At 37.4% G+C, this 19155-nt stretch overlaps 1 protein-coding gene across 3 annotated transcripts in view; it reads right to left on the bottom strand.

Moving 5' to 3' along the window:
* CDK6 (cyclin dependent kinase 6) overlaps positions 1 to 19155 on the bottom strand; it is a 227453-nt gene that overhangs the window by 148737 nt on the left and 59561 nt on the right. For all 3 annotated transcript variants that reach the window (XM_068550663.1, XM_068550662.1, XM_068550664.1), the window contains exon 3: positions 16089 to 16224. In XM_068550663.1, the coding sequence (XP_068406764.1) occupies positions 16089 to 16224 (136 nt within the window). The remainder of the gene's footprint in view (positions 1 to 16088; positions 16225 to 19155) is intronic.

The following is a 19155-nucleotide window of genomic DNA, read 5'->3' as shown; positions in this document are numbered from 1 at the left end:
AGCAAATAAAGGCTCTGGGAATAACTTTAGTGGATGGGCTGTTATTTCTATAAATATAATTTAGGAAAGGTTTAAAACATTTCTAACTCAGAATTGGAATGCAGGCCTGGAAAAAACACAAAGGAAGAAGTCATGGAAGTGGAAACCCTAATCTCTTAAACAAACACATTTCCAAAATATACTATATAAGGCTACCTGAGCCTTTTTTTAGTGTTCACTGCCGATATAGGGGTCTTTAAGGACTCCTGCTTTCTGATAACAAAGTAGTATTTTAATGAAAATCCAAACACACCAAATCCAAAGGGTGCTGAGAAACTACTGTCTAAATAATAGGTCCTCTTTGCCAAGACCAATGTGGAAACCTTAATAAACAGGAATCCCAAACAAATTCAGACACATTCCCTCTCATGTGACAACTGCATGGTCTGAGCTTGAATGTCTCAAAACTGACTCCGCAGGTATTCCTGAAGACATGTGCATGTGCAATCCCAAGCTTGCTGGGTGATGCCCACAGCTTCAGCAGCAGCTCTGCGGCCTTACCCACGAAGGGCAGGAGCTGTGCTGGGGGGTGCTTCTCATAATGTTTCTCGTTAGTTAAAATATTATTTGCATTTGCATTTACAAATTTAGCCCTAGCTTTCATTTCTGAGCTCCCAAGTTTTTCCAGCCTATAAATATCCAATTTAACAATGCCAAATGGAGTAAAAGAATGCTACGTATTGAATTTGATTGCACAGATACCTTTTGAAATGCACATTTTTAGGTTAAACAGGGGATACCTGTACTTATTAAAACAGCCTCTCTCAGCTCAACTGCCACATTGTAATGGTCAAAAAAGCTGCATGGCTTGTCAAAGGCTATCCAACTGCACACATGTTCGATTTGTGAGTTAGGGAATTATGAGTCGTATTTTAAAAGGCAACCCAGCAAGCAGCTGGATATAACACATTTCCAGGCTTCACGGCCCTTCTTGATGCTTCGTTAGGCCTCTTATCAGAACAAGAAGAATGGAGATCTCTGTTATGGATTTCCTGTGGCAAGTAAAAGACAAGGGATGATTTTCCAGTCCATTTCCCCTGGCAACATGTTCATCAATCACCAGAGGCTAGGACTTTGTTATTTTGGCTGGAGGAAAGAAAGCTCAGTGGTTTCTCTCCAAGTGAAATGGGACTCTCTCCTACCCAATACTCTAGGTTATCATCAAGAGCTGCTGCTGCGTCCACTTTAAGAATATCTGCTTAGGGGCTCACAGAGCTAAGTTGGAACACAGCAATTTTACCTACTGTACTGAGGATTCAGTCTGGGATACAAGCAATTCAATATTTTGAATGTGTTTGGTGATGCAGTTTTCTAAACCCAACAAGGGGACCACCAAAGCTATGGGTATTCAACTTTCTATAAACGACATATCTTCAACAATTTTCATTTACTATCATCTACCCTGGTCTACGTTCATCTTCGTGTGTTCAAAAGGCCACAAATGGGAAGAGACAACAGACTTTAAGGAAAGGTTAAAAAAAAAATAATAATAAGCATATATTCAAATTCCCTTTGTTTGGCATCACGTTCCCCCTTTAATTTTGAAAAAAAGTAGCTTGTCTTTGAGTGGATAGTGGAGTTATTCAAGTTATTATAAGGGCAAGTGTATTACCAAGATTGCTGTTAGCATTTTGAGTCTCAAATTAAATAATTTACTTCGGGGAAAATAGGAAAGACAACTGACACTCTTTCATTAAACTAACTCTGCATTCACAACATCTTATCTATTCAATATCTGTGGGCAATCTCCCAGTAGAGGCCGATTCAGGGTTTGAAAAGAAATGTTCCTTTTTTAGCAGGCACAGAATAATGCATAGTCCTAAACAGCCTTTGCTGAACTATATACTGTAAGTGTTGTGAGCTGATTTTAACAAGAGGATTGAAAGTTGATTCCATGTAAAAAATACTGAAAACCTAGAGATCATTAAAGAAACCTACACCAGTACCTGCCACTGTAGTAAAAACAGGCTTGTAACTTTATTTTATATGCAGACATTAATTTAAAAGTTTACGACTCACCAGCAATTGCTTCCATTTACAATAAAGAGAAATTCCTCCATTGCCCATTATACCACTTAATGGTAAAATGCCGATAAGATTAAAGGAGATAGTAACAATGGTGTCAGTAAGACTGATTAGAAAACCGATCACATTTTTTTCCCAGTCTTTCAACATTTGCCCTTTTATCCGTATCATCAGCATCAATAAACACATACTAAATGTTTTTAATGTACACACATTGATTACTTTACAAAATCTGTCCTATTGTGTCGCCTAACCACAAACGACATGATATTATGTTGTTAATTCTTATGTCGGGCTCAAGAAAAGATTCAGATATAAGAACTTCAACTTTTCTATAATAGAAGGCATTCCCCACTAAAACACATAACACCCTTTTGTCAGATTATAAAAATATTAGGTTCAATCAGTCAACTATTGACAATTTCATATGGCTTAATGTACATGCTAATTTATATATTAACAACCCATACCTTAACAAAGATATACACTTAGTATTTTAGCATATTTCCTTCTAGTTTTCTATGCATCTATTTGAAATAATTTCAAAATTGGTATTGTATTATATATACAGTTTGAATATTATCTTTCTTTAGGCAATTCTTCAAAAATGAGTCTTTTTGAAAAATCATTCTGTTAAATGAATTTTCATAATTCATTTAATCATCTCCTATAATGATACATTCTGGTTTTAATGTGCATTTCAATGATTATTTGTGCAGTGGAATACTTCCCCTACCTATCTACCAGCCATTCTGTGTATACGTATTTCTTCGTGAATCTGTCTGTTCGTGTTCTTTATTCATATCTAAATTAGGTAATTTTCTTTTTATTGGTTTCTAAGGGCTTTTTATATGTTAAGTATATTAAACCTCTGCTGTATTTTTGGCAAATATTTTATTTGCCTGTTAGTTCTATTTGTAATATTTTAAGTTTAAACTTTTTATCGTCTAGTCTATGAAGTATTTCCTTTGTGACAATTTCTACTGTTTTATGCTTAGAAAACCCTTCTCTACTCTCAGATCTGATATTTGATATATTATTCTATTCATTAAAAAAATTAATAGCAGCACCCCCCTCATATACACATACCTTTTAAAACTATAAAGTGTTTAGACTTTATACAAAACCACAAAAGACAGCAATTGCTTGGTATCCAAAGCTGGAATGCTGTCTTCAGCCTCCTAACCAGCACTAAATGTTACTAAATCAGTCCTGTTTCTAGCAAAATTTACAAGCAAACTCAGCTGTCTCTTTTCTAAGGAAAATTTCCTGCTGTACAAAGGGTTACCTCTGAACAGTATCTCTATTATTTCACCCATGACTCCATTCCTAATTTTCTGTTTTCTGGCAGCTGCTCTCTAACTTACAAATAATGCATGTCTTTGTTTAGAGTTCCTTAAAAAAACTGTATATTCTAAATGTGGAAGAAAGCTCAATTTATTTTACTTTGAAACCTGAGAAATCAATAACATGAACCATATGTTAATTATGGAACTTGGTGATAAATAAAGTAAGAAGTCCTGTGAAACTGTGGTGGTGAAAGTGATGGAGCTGAAACAGAAAAGAAGTCCTTTCTCTTGGTGTGCGATGCTTTCATAAATCTCCCTGCTTGGGACGACACCAAAATGCAACTCTTTTCTTAACTCATTCTAATGTAACTTATATTTTACTTTCTTCCCAACTCCTGTTTTTTATCAAGATCTTACAGCAATCACGAGAAGCATATTAAGGGCCGTTAATACAGTGGCAACATTTAGAATAGATGATGCCAAAGACAAAATTAACCAATATTTATGTCCTTGATTTTCATTTATTTGGATTCATGTAGTTTTGCACTGAAGACATGAATCAAGCCACCTTTAATATCTGGTTGAAACATTAAAGGACTTCAGGTCTACAAGATATACTGCTATGACTAGAGAAAGAATCATAATGGGGGAAACAAAAGTTAGTAATATAATGTTTCAGATACTTACACTCAGCATCCCGTATTTTTAAAAGAACTAACTTTTAGGGGGTGGTTATTGAGGGTATGTAAATCTCTCCTTTTTCACTGGAACCCATTAAATCAATTCTTCTCGTTACTACAAACCAATGTCCTCCCTCTTCTTGCGTCCGCATCCTCCTGACTCGGAATATATTTTTACAGAGGGGAGAGACGGAGGGAAGCAGGACCCTCACCTACAGCTTTTATACCACACCTTCGTCTCAGTAAACACTTCAGGTCTTCAGCTATGGGTGATGGTGAGTTCCAGATTTAAACAATAAAATGTGATAGTGAAATTAAAATGTTCATTAAGTGTTCCAACATATTCATAGAACTAAACACATTCACAGAGCAACTTCAATTAAGGATATCTGTTTCCAGATCAATCAGCATCTGATGGCTCAGCGTAGATTTAAACCCTTTAACGCTGCAGTTCCTAAACTTAATTTGGAGTGAAACCTCCTATGCCCTGTGGTCCCCAATTTCCTGCTATGTTCTATTTTAGCTTTCCAATCTAAAAGTGGTGTGACTATACTAGAGTAGAATGATAAATATTTCTTTGGTTTTGTCCAAGAAAGGAAAAATGAACAAGTATGGTCAGGGACAGCAGAGAGCAATGGTAAATATAAAAACCAACAAAGCTACTAGCTTACATTTGTTAAAGGCTTAGAAACACAAGTGGAAGAAATTCTGAGCACTCATATCTTCTAATACATGAGCCTCAAAGTAAGTACCTGAACACTCTGTTTGGCCACATTAGTGTCAGCACTAAAAATCTATGCCTATGATTCACTTAAGTTTCATATGGTTTTGGTTCCTCATCAAATCAATAAAACAGGGTTAGGAATTCTGATCATTACACTTGCAAATCTGGTAATGGTTTACTAAGTTAGGACCACAGAGAACTGTGAGAACATTAAGTGAAATGAAACAAAAAGCATCTTTCAAAGGTCAAATCATGATATGTCATGAACACTTTTTTTGAGAAGAGTAGCTTTCTGGGTGGCTTAAGACTTTCTAGTTAGAATTCTCATGTTCCTAAGCGTTTTCTCTTTAATTCATATAAATGAGTTAGCATTTTCCAATAGACCATCTTAACGAATAAAACATCAGTGCTTTTAAACAACTATTCATACAGTCAGACGGCTTTAGTTAAAATGCCACACCTGATTCATCTGAGCTTAGATTAGAGTCCTCTGAATGGCTGGGGCCACCTACTCATAGGCAAGCAAATATTCCAGAGGTTTGAGTCACCTCAGACATTTTCCATTTCCAAGTAGGGTCATATGTCAAACTGTAAGGAGTATTTTTTAAACAGCAGTGTCTATAAGCAACATCAGAGGGTACCGATTGGAAACTCCCTCCTGAGATTATTTTTAGGGCAAGACTGTCAATTTAAATGAGCACCCCAGGCGGTGATTATATAGGTGATTCACTGACCACACCTGCAGAAAGAGCATTATGTTTAACTTTAACTTAACTTCATTAACCCCTTATTAGATGGTAACTCATTTTTACAAAATTTGTTGGGTTTAGTCTGTTTTCCAGGCATCCAAATTAGGCTTCCACTGTACGGTGGTAGCTAGAGTTCTTAAAGATTAGATTTATACTTGGTCATTTCTAATATTCACAGAATTTTCTTTTAATTCCTAAGACATCAAGAGTCACAGTGTTCAGATGCTTGCATGAAGGCCCTGATTTAGATATATGAATCCAAATTCAGGTCAAACTCTCCTCATTTCATTTTTTCCACTGGAGTCAATCTTTTTGGAGAATTTTGCTCTTTGATAGTGGTGATGAGAAAGATGAAGGCAGAATGAGAGTATTTGCAACAATATTTCATTTGCTGGAGATATTTGATTCTCATACCTACCATTATGAGGTTTTCATTATGGGCTTCATTGCACAACCATTTGTGAAAGCACTTATTCATTTCAACAAATATTTAATAGAACCAATAATGATTTTAACTGCAATGAAACAATTAAGCCTTTCCACCTTGCTTAGGAATGAGGAAGAAGTTACAGTCTTAGATAACTGGTGGATACTTTCTCTAGATGCCTTTCACTAATTTAAAAATTAGTGACTGCAAATCATTAGCAACTGCTCTAGTAGAATGTGCTTTCTGAACTTCCAAACTCCACAATCACATGGCTATCTGAAATCTCTGGATACGAATGATAAAAATCCAAATGAATAAATATAGGAGAGTATTTCCAATTAGATCTTTTTAAAGTAACTTAACTCTTTGAAGCTGCTACTTGTCATGGTGGGGATGAGAAAGAACTTTGCACACACAGCGAATATATGGAAACTTACATTTAAATTTTTAAAAATGTGTCACTCTACCCCTGAGAAATGAGAATGGGCTCTAAGATTCATAGCGTCAATCAATCGCTTCATTGGACTCAGTGTCCCATCCTTAGTATAAAACACAATTAGCAGAGTCCAACATTGAAAGAGAACAATTTCGGGAATTTAGTTAAGTCAGTATTATATTAAAGGAGAAAATGCCGTATAGTTCTAGTGGAGATCAGTTATTGGTTTTAGACTATATCTAAGCCAAGCCAACCAAGCAAATCCTTAGTTACAGTATGGATAATACCACAGTGTCCCTGACCACCATGAAGAAAGAGCCACATAAATGTGTTGAGCTATGGCATATTCTCAGCTTACTTTTCTATTTTATATATGTATATGCATATGTATGTATGTATGTGCATACATATATATTATTCTATTATATATGTATATGCACATATATAATAGAAAAGTAAATATATATAAATATATACAAATGTATCCCTGAAAAAGTACAACTTCCTCACTTGTACAATGGGAAAGTAGGTGCCTATGTAATCAACCCTCTAATTAACTCTGAAATGTAGGCATCAATATATAGTTACCAACACATGTTTACTAGGGGTCCTCTATATATCCCAGACAGTACTGGGGATAGTGCAATAAACTAGAGTCTGGACTTCAAAGCTCTCACCTTCTAGCTGGGAAAAATAAACTAGAGTCTGGACTTCAAAGCTCTCACCTTCTAGCTGGGAAAAATAAAGAACAAATATAAAAAAGTGAATGAGATCATTCCGGCTAAGTGTTGAAGAAGATAAAATGGGACAACGTGGTGTAATGTGGTAAACTGTAAGTAGGTGTGGAGTGGTAGGTGAGGTGGTCAGAGAAGGAGTCGTTAGGATATAACCTGAGTTGGGATTAGAATGGTGAGAAATAGGCACCCTACCTGCAGGGCTTGGGAGGGAGAGGCATGGAACATTCCAAACAGAGTGAACAATAAATACCCACGCTGAGCTGGAAGCATGTTGGAAGAACAGAAAGAAGGCAGGTGTGGCTGAAGGACAGTGAACCAAAAGAGCAGAGGCAGATCAGAGTTTGGGAGGAAGGGGGTGGGTAGGAAGGAAGAGCCCTAGGTCATGCAAGGCTTTTTACTTTATTCTACAAGTCATAGGAAACTACTGGAGAAAAGTTTTCAGCAGGGGAGTAATACTTTTATTTATGCTTTAATAAGGTGCCTCTGGTTGCTGTATGGAGGATAATCTACAACAGGTGGAAGCAGCATATTGAGTTAGGAAGCTGGTTTGATGGGTTGGACCAGAGCTTTAGCAACAAAGATATTGAGAAGCGGTCGGATTGGGGTTACCTTTTGGGGATAAAACCAAAAGTACTTGCTAAGGGATTAGATGAAGATTGTGAAGGAAAGAAAGAAACCTGGAAGGATCCTTAGGTTTGGGGCTCAAACAACTGGGCAGATGGGGAAGGCTTGAGCTGGGGAGAAGATTCTTGGGCAATGTTTTGGTGGCGAGATATCAAACGGAACGGTTGGTCGACTATAATGCATTTAGAGCAAGGGGGATAGGTCAGGCTGGAGAATAATGATACCTGAGGGTTTGGAACTGAACGACACCACCTGGCCAGAAAGTGTAGACAGGGAGGAGAAGAGAGATGAGGGTGAAGCTCTGGGTCACCCAACATTTAGAGGAAGAGAGCCAGAAAAGATACTGTAACCAGGGAGCTTAGGCACACAATAAACTTGGGTGAGGAATATCCCTCTTCTCTGTGGAGCGTCCCTCGGCCATCTGTCACCATGGTGATACGCACTGGGTATATACTGCCTGCAACTTTTTCATGGGCTCTATAAACAGATTTAATGCCCAAGGTGAGGAAGCACTTTCTAAACAGATTCCAACTTACCTATTATTAGCTTGATCAAAGTGTCATTTGTTTATTTTAGTGAGTCAATATTTATTTTAGTGAGTCAGTCTTACAGTACCTTTAGAAAGACACTAGTTTTTTTTTTCTTTTTAACCCATATTTCCTGTTAGAAAAAAAAAAAAACCAACCACAAAATAACTCTGTTATAGTTTGTCATTACATACTTTTAGATAATCATGTATTTGCATAATTCTGTCCTCTTTCTCTGATATTTTCAACTACTACAAGGGCTTGGGAACTTGCTTAAGGATGTCTTTCTGGGAGAGTCCTCAAAATCTAGATGATCTAAAAATGTTCTCCCCGAAGAGTTACTGAAAGCTACCACAGATGTAGCTCACTCACCCTACATTTCCCCCTAAATTTGAGGTAAACTCAGTGTTGACTCACTTCCTTCCGATCAGCTCTTCTATTAGAGCTGATGATGGTCAATTGCTGGGGCCACTTTGATTTAACCCTCTAGCAACCCCCAGGCTGGCTGCCTAACTTTTGCTTAGCATTATGGCTGGTGTTCCTGTTTTTAAATCCCCCCAAATTCCGTGTGTTGGGCGGGGGGAGTGAGGCAGGCACATACACAGGTAAGGGTGGGAACGAGGGTGTGGTCTGTGTGGAGAAAGCATTTCTTTTGAGTCAGAAGACTACATTCCAAGCTGACTTTCCACAGAGAAAAACTATGACATAGGTTACATTCCTGATGAAAGTTCAGACGCCTGAGTTTTAAAAAGCAGAATGCCTCTAAGCACAATTGTTAATATATCACGAATGATGTGCTTTTCATAAGGCATAAGAAGGGTCTAGATTGCGCATAGGCTGATTAGGTAAAACATTCCAATAACCAATCCTGTAAAATGTTACATTAATGTGGAAGGGTAGTGAAACTTACATGAAAGATTCTTAGGACTCAGGTTGGAGAGAGCCCAAAGCCAGGGACTGAGGAGGAAGCTGGGGCAGAGCTACGCAGAGCCTGGGGAAGCTAAGAGTGTGTGAGTATGCGTGTGTGTGTGTGTGTGTGTGTGCACGCACACGCATGGGGGTGGAGGATGGGGGGGACAGTGGGGGGCAGGGAAGGAGGCAGGGGAGGCAAAGCGTAGAGGGAACACAAGATCTTGAGTACCAAGAAGAAAATAAGCTGTCTGGGCAACCACACTGGCTAGCTACAAGCCCTGAGAGATCCAACTATACTACAGGAGTGAACTATTTTAAGTCACATTGCTGTAAGTTGAGGCCCATTTTAGAGTAAAAACCAACACTGGCATGACTGACCTATGAGGTCCTTTGTACCAGAACTAGTGTTATTACAACATTCCACTTTGCTTATTACAATTAATCTTATTAAACAGTCCTCTCAGGCATCTTTCACAAATGCACTTTCTTCAAAAATTATTTCATGTGACTACAAAAAAGCAGTGTGCATTAAACACCAGGAAAGATGTGTCTGCATGTGCCTGTGTGTGTTTTTAAAACCATGGTCTATTCAGTTAAGTCCAGCCTTGCTATTAGATTGAAAAAAATCTCCTTCCAGGATCCTTATCATTATTGTGAAGTATTTGTTCTTTGAATTTCTTGTCTTGTTTTTGGGATCACTTTATTATGCAACATCTGCTCTGAATTTCAAATGTGATAAACAGAGTATGAGTGTCGGTGGCAGATGGCTAATGACCGGCAGCGACAGGGCATTCAAGCCTGCCTTGTTTTCTGGGAAGCGATATTTTCATGTTAATTTGCTCTGTGTCCTGCAAAGATGAGACAAATCACCTGCTCATAATTCAGGCAAAGTGGAGACCACTAGGAGCCGAGCGGAGCCGTGGCTTGATTCCTTTAGGGGTGAGAGGAGAGAAGGCTCTGAGAGGCTTTCCTCATCAGAGGCCAGGGACCAGGCAGTCACTTTGCATTATGTCAGATGGAGAAAGATGAATCAGCCCTGGGCATCCCAACCTGACACCAGAGCCACTGTTTACTGCAAGCAGATATTATTCATGAAAACAGATCTTTCCCAGAGGCAGAAAACAGGTGCTATTAACAGTGTGTGTCAGTCTCTGAAGTCTGGGTTTTGTAAAATAAACTTAATAGTACATTTTATCTCTTACTGAAAATGTTACAACCAACAGAAATCTCTAAGAAACATTCAATCGAAGATAAAATGAAATCTAATTCACAGAGAAAATGACCCACACAGACACATAAACCTTGAGGTCTTTCGGCCTTCTCAAGCCATATAGAATTCATCTGTCATAGAGATACGCAAATAAAATATAATTTTTATTCCAAGACTGAGTCATCCAAAGAGGCCATGTGGTCTTGAGCTGAAAGAACTGTGTTCTACTTTGGAGAGGCAGCTGGTGTTCTCTGTGAGCTTTCAGTGCCTTTGAATTTCTATTTGTGAAAAGCATGTTACATGTACAGAATGTCCAAAGAATGAAACTAGGTTCTCAAAGAGTTTAAAAGATAGTTGAGAAGCCAGGTCATATACTAGGAGAGATAATGTACTAGAGACGGAAGCCTGAGTACCAAATGATAGTTTAGTAAAAGAGGGCATTACCTTTGAAAACATGTAAAGCATAAGATTTTACACAGGAGTCTCTCCCCATATATATCCTGCCATATAGTTCTTTTTCTGGATAGCAGTTACACATGACTAAGGAACAAGGTGAGGGAATTTGTTTACAGTTCTTTCTGATCCTCTCTCATAAGGTAGCAGATAAAGGCATGAAAGAGAAAACCTAACGATCTGGAAGCCTTTTTTTTTTTCTCATAAAGTCCCCATAAATGAAAGGTGCTACATAAACACAGGTACTCAAAATGTATTATGAACCCCCAAAGAAAAAAATAAGACAATCATAAGGTGTCAATTATTGCCTCATAAGTTTAAGCGTGGTGGTCTAAGAAGACAATGTCGAATCTCAAATGATCAAATTAAAATTAAACAGATGGCACTGCATTCCTCCATAATTAAGTACATCAAAAAATAACATTCTGAACTAGAAATAGGAAAGCAAGATATGGCAACAATAAGCCTACGAGGCAAAGTTTGAGTACTTGTTGACGTCACAGCATAGCAGTCAAGAGGTTTCTTTATGCAAATGTCACCATCAACATGAATGAATATATCTCAGGACATCAAGAAAAGAGATTAAAGAATGTGATGAAAACTTCAAGATGAAGTATGAATAAGACGTATAAATGTATTTATTTATTTATTTTTAGAATAGGTGTATTTTAAAATGTTGGAAAGAACCACCTATGATTTTATTTTATTCTCATAAGCCTCTCAATGACAATTTTCAGTCCAGACCATATCATAATGACAGAATTTCCCCGAATGAGTTCACCCAACTATCAACCTTCGCAAACACTTAGGGCTTCAGGGGTGGTTTTCTGCCTTTTTTACTTTTAAAAACAAATGGTATTTAAATGCATGTAAAAATTGTTATGTGATATATGTAAGCTGGGAAAATAAGCCCATCATGGGCTCTTTTTTTGTTTGTTTGTTTCTTTTCTTTTTCTTTTTTTTTGGTTGCACCATGTGGCATGTGGAACTTCCCTGACCAGGGATCGAACCCACACCCCCTGCAGTGGAAGCATGGAGTCTTAACCACTGAACCACCTGGGAAGCCCTCATGGGCTCTTTTTATAACAAACAGGTTGATGAAAATGGTACTGAACAGAAAGAGTTTACCTCTGTAATAGCTAGTCAGAGACCATGCAGCATCCCAGTTTTACCCAAGTACGGCTCACCTAATGCAATTTATGTCCTGAATGTGCACTTGAATATACTGAATTGAGGCGGACCAACAGGTAAACAGTGCCACAGAAAACATGGTGGGGGACAGGTGGTGGAGGAAAATTCCCACAGCCTAAACCATCTGAATATGAGGTCTTTCCCTGACTTCCTGTTTTACACCTATTTCATGTTAAAATATTTTACCTATTTGTCTATTTTGCAACATGGCGAGTTCTGATATATGCAAGACAATGTCAAGAATAATATATATGATTTTGAAGAACATTTTAGAAAATATTTTGGTACCATAATGCAAAGAATCAGCTACAGACTGTGTTTATTCATAAGTAAGAGGGGTTTTTTAAACTTGAAAACACCAAACACCAACTAAACTACTTAAATAACCATAGAGAAGTGTCCCACATGCTTCTGTGTGCTCTTATATTCTAAGGTCCCCAAGTGCAGGTTCATGACTCATGCAGTTTTGTGTCCTCAAAGTGCTTAGCACAGAACTCACCCTGTAAATATTCAATTAACCTTTGTACGAGTATATTCAGAAAAACTCTTATTACAACAAAGCATTCTATATAAAGAATCCAATCCATGTTCCCAATAGGTTCCTCATAATAACAATATTCACTTGATATAGTTATTGAGACTTCTCATAAATGAGCTATACAACAACAAAATATATCTGTTCTCTGGCTGTGTGCTTGAAAAATTCAATTAACCAGAACCTCAACTAGCTGGAACTTCCTACTGAGCAGCTGTTTATCCTTCATACCAGTGCTTAAAAAGATGTCAACTTAGAAACAAAAGATAAAAGTGTTCATTAAAAATAAATTTATGTCAATCACATATTCAGCTTAAAACTATCCATTTGATAGTATTATAGTGCTTTTAAATGATTACTCATGTTTTTAATGATGACCTTAAAGAACCTCAAACACAAATTCTAAAAAAAAAAAACAACCCCTTATACTTAATAAGGAAGAAAAGTAGATCAGCACATTTCAGAAAATTTTTAAAAATTAAGGATGAATGGGCATATATCTGGAGAAAACTCTAATTTGAAAAGATACATGCACCCCAGTGTTCATGGCAGCACTATTTACAATAGCCAAGACATGGAAGCAACCTAAATGTCCTTTGACAGATGAATGGATAAAGAATATGTGGTGTATATATATATATATATATATATATATATATATATATATACAATGGAATATTACTCAGCCATAAAAAAGAATGAACTACTGCCATTTGCAGCAACATGGATGGACCTAGAGATTATTATACTAAGTGAAGTCAGACAGACAAAGACCAATATCATATGATATCACTTATATGTGGAATCTAAAAAAAATGATACAAATGAACTTATTTACAAAACAGAAACAGACTCATAGACATAGAAAACTTATGGTTACCCAAGGGGAAAGGGGCGGGGGGGGGGCGGTAATAAATTAGGTTTGGGATTAGCAGATACAAACTACTATATATAAAATAGATAAACAACAAGGTCCTACTGTATAGCACAGGGAACTATATTCAATATCTTGTAATAAACTATAATGGGAAAGAATCTGAAAAAGAATATATGTATATGTATAACTGAACCACTTCACTGTATACCAAAAACTAAAAACAACATTGTAAATCAACTAGACTTCAATTAAAAAAACAATTAAGGGTGAAGACGAAAAGGGTCTTGCGACTAGCTTTTAAGTTAGCAAAAGATGTTCAATGAGCCATTAACATACAAATTAATCGCCTGAAATATTTCAGTTGACCATAGTTTTATTTTACTACGAAAACATCAAAACACCATTAACCACAAACCTTAAATAACCACAGCCCTTGCACCCACCTCTACCTCTGTGGGGCTGTTGCCCCTGATGGCTGAAGAAATTTAACAGCCTCCAGGAGAATCTCCTGTTCAACACAGAATGAAGTGACACTCCCTTTCCCTGGAGAGATGAAGAACTCAGAAATACTTTTAACAAGTTACCTTGTCAAAAGCTTCTGTTGATAAGCACCAATCCCCTGCTCCCCAACCTTGGCTTGGCCATTCCCCGGCTCCTCTCCTTCATCTCACCTTAGTGACCACCTTTTTGCCTGTTCCTCTCTGAATCCTGCTTACCTCTCTACTCCCACCCTTGGGAATTTCCCCCACCCCACTTCATTTTCTACTCTTGCCTGATCAAGCCTTAGTTTAAGCACATCACTCTGGTTTATCAGTCATTTTAGCTACACATAGTTTTGCAAATGATTCCACTCAGCAGCCTCTAATGTCCTAGGAGAATTTAATGTGAAGCTCGAAAGATCTATGTAGGTGGCAATGTAGGGTATAAATATATGGTTACCTTGTCGCGCTGCCCAAAAAAAAATGACCTCCCCCAAATGAAATTTTTGAACTTAGAAATAGATCAGAAGAAGCTAATGCTTATTTTGACAGTCTGTGTTTAAGCTGTTGGAAGTCATTTAAAAAACAATTTTCAATTAATTATATCTGAAGAAAGGTTGGCAATGTGTCTTACTTATTGAGTACCTATGTGTATAAATCACTGAGTAGGGACTGTCAGGATACAAAGATGAATGAATAGGTAAGACATGGACACAAATAATGACAATTAAATGTAGAAAATATGATAAAGAGGGAAAGAGATGTAGAACAAGCTATAAGACAAATGAGATTACATCCAGCTATAAAGTTTGCTCAAATGATATCTGGGGTGGGCCTTGAAAAATGTAAGCAGAGAGTTATTGGTGGGGGGAGCAAAGAAATGGCAATGAGAAGGAAGCCCACGGAGGCAGGAAATTACAAGCCACAGTAAGAGGATGGGGATTAGCCCAATCTGGCCAGAAAGCAGAGTACACAAAACAGGGCTATACTCCGCCCTGCATGCTGAACATGGTATTTTGGACAAACTCATAAAGGAGAGAACTGAAGCCACAGGATTGGAATAGAATTTGAGTGAAAAGAGGGATGCAGAGATAGAAGAGAAAAGGACCAAGGACAGGTAATTAGGAATACCTATGTTTAAAGGGCCTTGCTGTCCTTGAAACTGCTCAGGAAGCAATGAGACCATTCCTGAGCACCATATTCTTTTATGAAAGGCAGATAGGAGACAATAAATTCTACATTAGTCTAAAACCAAAGAAATAAATCATTCAATACATCAAGTTCTAAATGTATCAGTATCTGGGAACACCACCTAGCTATCACTAAAAGACATTTCTTACTCTGTTCAGAAGATAAACTGTTTTCAGCTATTAACTCCTATCTAAAATGATGCTGAACTCTAGAACTCATTTCTACACAATGAATGATAAGGTAAGGAGTCTGTTTCACCTAATTCACAAAAACAAACAGATCTTTGTGAAAACCTGCCCATGATATGCACAGATCTACAAGATCGACTGGGAAGTTCAATTAAGCAGCACAAAGTAAGACCAACAAAGCTTTATAAGTAGCTCTTCCCATTAGACTTAAAGGAAGAAAGGACCTCTTGTCAATACACTGCATCTAGCTTGCTGACCTCCAAGGAGTCTTAAGTCATCTTTGAATCCCAAGAGTTTGGGATGGTACTTGACACTTAGGCTTCCTATAAATGTTTTATGAATGAGAAGAAAATGGAGAAAGAAGGGCCTAACAATCAATATTTCAGATTTACATAGCATAGGTATGTCCTAGGACCAGTATACAATTACAATATTCAATATACTCATGAATGATGTTTTAAATTATAACCCTTAGAATCCACAAACGATCAGAAAAAGGCTGAGCTATACTTACTACACTATACTTTCTAAGCTTAGGGCCAGATAATGTACAAATAGATATTTTCCAATAATTTTAGTATGTATTAGAACTAAAGGGTTTTTTCCACTGAGCCCTAAAATTAGTGAACTAGAATATACCCCATTCTTTAAACATCCCACTTAGTCATACTAGATATATTTAACTATATATTGAGTTCCAAAGGCTCTAATTTTGGCAATTTTCATAAGGAAAGAGTGCCATTGTTTATATAACAGTGTGACTGTTTGACCAGGCAGAGAGATGATTCTTAGTACCTTTATGGTTTCAGTGGGCACTCCAGGCTCTGGAACTTTATCCAAATAAGTGGTCAAGTCTTGATCAACATGTTCAAACACTAATGTTAGTTTGGTTTCTCTGTCTGTTCGTGACACTGTGCACACATCAAACAACCTAAAAGGAAAAAAAAAAAGGAGGTATTAAGTAGGTGGTAATAAGCAAAGAAGTAACCTGTAAGTCTTACACATATCCCTCAATTTGATCATGTAATTAGGGGGAAAAAAAGGACAGGTTTGATCATTCCTTGTGATAATATGTAAGGATACCTAATAGGATCTGATACTTGAATATCGACATGAAAGTTCAGGGGCGGAGCACTTAGTTAAGTGGTGACAAAATCCACAGTGGCAAAGAGAAATCAACACGACTGCAACATGAGAATGTCTGCTTGGAGAGCTCCTTAGTTAAGATCTTAGGTCGAACTTGCTGATAGAGATAGTTTCAAAAACTGCAGCCTCTAGGAAAAATATGGTTCTTAGCTCACAGGTCAAGAATTATTAAAGAGACAGACTGAGCATTTTTTGGAGATGCTGGACTCTGTAATTTAGATTTTCCTGGAATTTAAGGTCTTATGCCTATGAAAATAACTATAATGGAATATGGAGAAATTTGGTTTATTTCTAAGAAAGCCTCCTCATCCTGGTGAATCAAATCATTTCCCTAGAATGGGCATGAATTCTTAGTTTCAAAATTCCAAATATCATGCTAATAAAAACTGTGAAATTTTAACTTTTGCGGGGGGGCAGAAATTGTATTGGTAAACTATATTGCCCTTAGATGATAAAGGCAGATTGACAAACTTTGTAATTATGTTTGGATGGGAGAATTCAATTCCTTCCATAAAATCCTACAACTAATTCAAAATTTAAGTTTTAAGAACAAAGCCTTCAGTAGCCAAAAGAATTTTCAAGCCAAAGGACAGAATTTCCGTTAGCTTCAACAGACAAAGGATACTATCTGGCACATGAGATGCTCACCAAACATTTAAAGAACTAAACACACCACCCATAAACAAGCTATAAATAAATTTCTTGACAAGAATGTAATATAAATACTAAGAAAAGGCTAATAAAAGTGCTATTCATATTACTTTCTTTCATTTTTTAAAATGAAACAACACCTTCTTCAAAGAAACTAACTATAAATGTGCATATAACCCAGTTACTGAAATGCAGGGTTGACTCTCAGTTATCCACTTTGTACATTACCTCTTAAATTTTTAATGCCTAGCTGGTTCACCATGCCACTCTACTGCATTTCTGGGCTAAATGGGCTCCATAACCTTTGGTACTTCAGTGTTAATCTAAAGTAAAGTTTAGGGCTTCCCTGGTGGCGCAGTGGTTGAGAATCTGCCTGCTAATGCAGGGGACGCGGGTTCGAGCCCTGGTCTGGGAGGATCCCACATGCCGCAGAGCAGCTAGGCCCGTGAGCCACAACTACTGAGCCGGCGCGTCTGGAGCCTGTGCTCCACAACAAGAGAGGCCGCGATAGTGAGAGGCCCGTGCACCGCGATGAAGAGTGGCCGCCGCTTGCCGCAACTAGAGAAAGCCCTCGCACAGAAACGAAGACCCAACACAGCCAAAAATAAATAAATAAATAAATAAATAAATAAATAAATAAAGTAAAGTTTAAAAGAAACTAAAGAACACCATAATTAAGTTAAATCAGATGGGGTGAACACCACCACCAACAACCACACATACTTTATAGCCAGGTCCAAACTCCTTTTTAATTTTGGGCAGCCTGGGGTGAGTTCTACAACGTCGTTAAAATCAATTAAGATCAACAGAATTTCTTCCTTACGCTTGTCTACTTCCAAATATTCTGACTTCTAAGTTTTCATTATCTATTTATAAACTTAACTGTTTCTAAATTTCTAAAGTCTTCCAGTATCACTAATGTGACTTATTCTGAAAAATTATTCTGACAAAGTAAAAACTCCTAATTAACAAATTTATTAAAAATAATGCCATAAATCATATGCATGCCGTACTGTGAAAAATATGATTGCTATCATGCATGGATCTGAAACCTGGGAAGTTTATGAAAACAACTCTTTCAAAATTTGGTAATTCGAGGTAACTACCATTTATTCATAGGCTCCTTTGAACCATCTTCTTTCCATTAAACTCGCATACTTTGACATCTTTACTCTTTTCTTCCTTTTTTTTTTTAACATCTTTATTGGAGTATAATTGCTTTACAGTGTTGTGTTAGTTTCTGCTGTATAACAAAGTGAATCAGCTCTATGCATACGTATATCCCCATATCCCCTCCCTCTTGTATCTCCCTCCCACCCTCCTTAACCCACCCCTCTAGGTGGTCACAAAGCACCAAGCTGATCTCCCTGTGCTATGCGGCTGCTTCCCACTAGCTAACTATTTTACATTTGGTAGTGTATATATGTCCATGCCACTCTCTCACTTCATCCCAGCTTACCCTTCCCCCTCCCCATGTCCTCAAGTCCATTCTCTACGTCTGTGTCTTTACTCCTGTCCTGCCCCTAGGTTCATCAGAACCATTTTTTTTTTTTTAGATTCCATGTATATGTGTTAGCATACGGTATTTGTTTTTCTCTTTCTGACTTATTTCACTCTGTATGACAGACTCTAGGTCCATCTACCTCACTACAAATAACTCAATTTCGTTTCTTTTTATGGCTGAGCTCAACATCACTGATCATTAGAGAAATGCAAATCAAAACTACAATGAGGTATCACCTCACACGGGTCAGAATGGCCATCAACAAAAAATCTACAAACAATAAATGCTGGAGAGGGTGTGGAGAAAAGGGAACCCTCTTGCACCGTTGGTGGGAATGTAAACTGATACAGCCACTATGGAGAACAGTATGGAGGTTCCTTAAATAACTAAAAATAGAACTACCATATGACCCAGCAATCCCACTACTGGGCATATACCCTGAGAAAACCATAATTCAGAAAGAGTCATGTACCACAATGTTCACTGCAGCACTATTTACAATAGCCAGGACATGGAAGCAACCTAAGTGTCCACTGACAGATGAATGGATAAAGAAGATGT

The sequence above is a fragment of the Eschrichtius robustus genome, chromosome 8 (assembly GCF_028021215.1).
Source record: "Eschrichtius robustus isolate mEscRob2 chromosome 8, mEscRob2.pri, whole genome shotgun sequence".
Classification (NCBI taxonomy): domain Eukaryota; kingdom Metazoa; phylum Chordata; class Mammalia; order Artiodactyla; family Eschrichtiidae; genus Eschrichtius; species Eschrichtius robustus.
The sequence above is the reverse complement of the archived record's forward strand: the minus strand, read 5'-3'. Positions and strand labels throughout refer to the sequence as shown.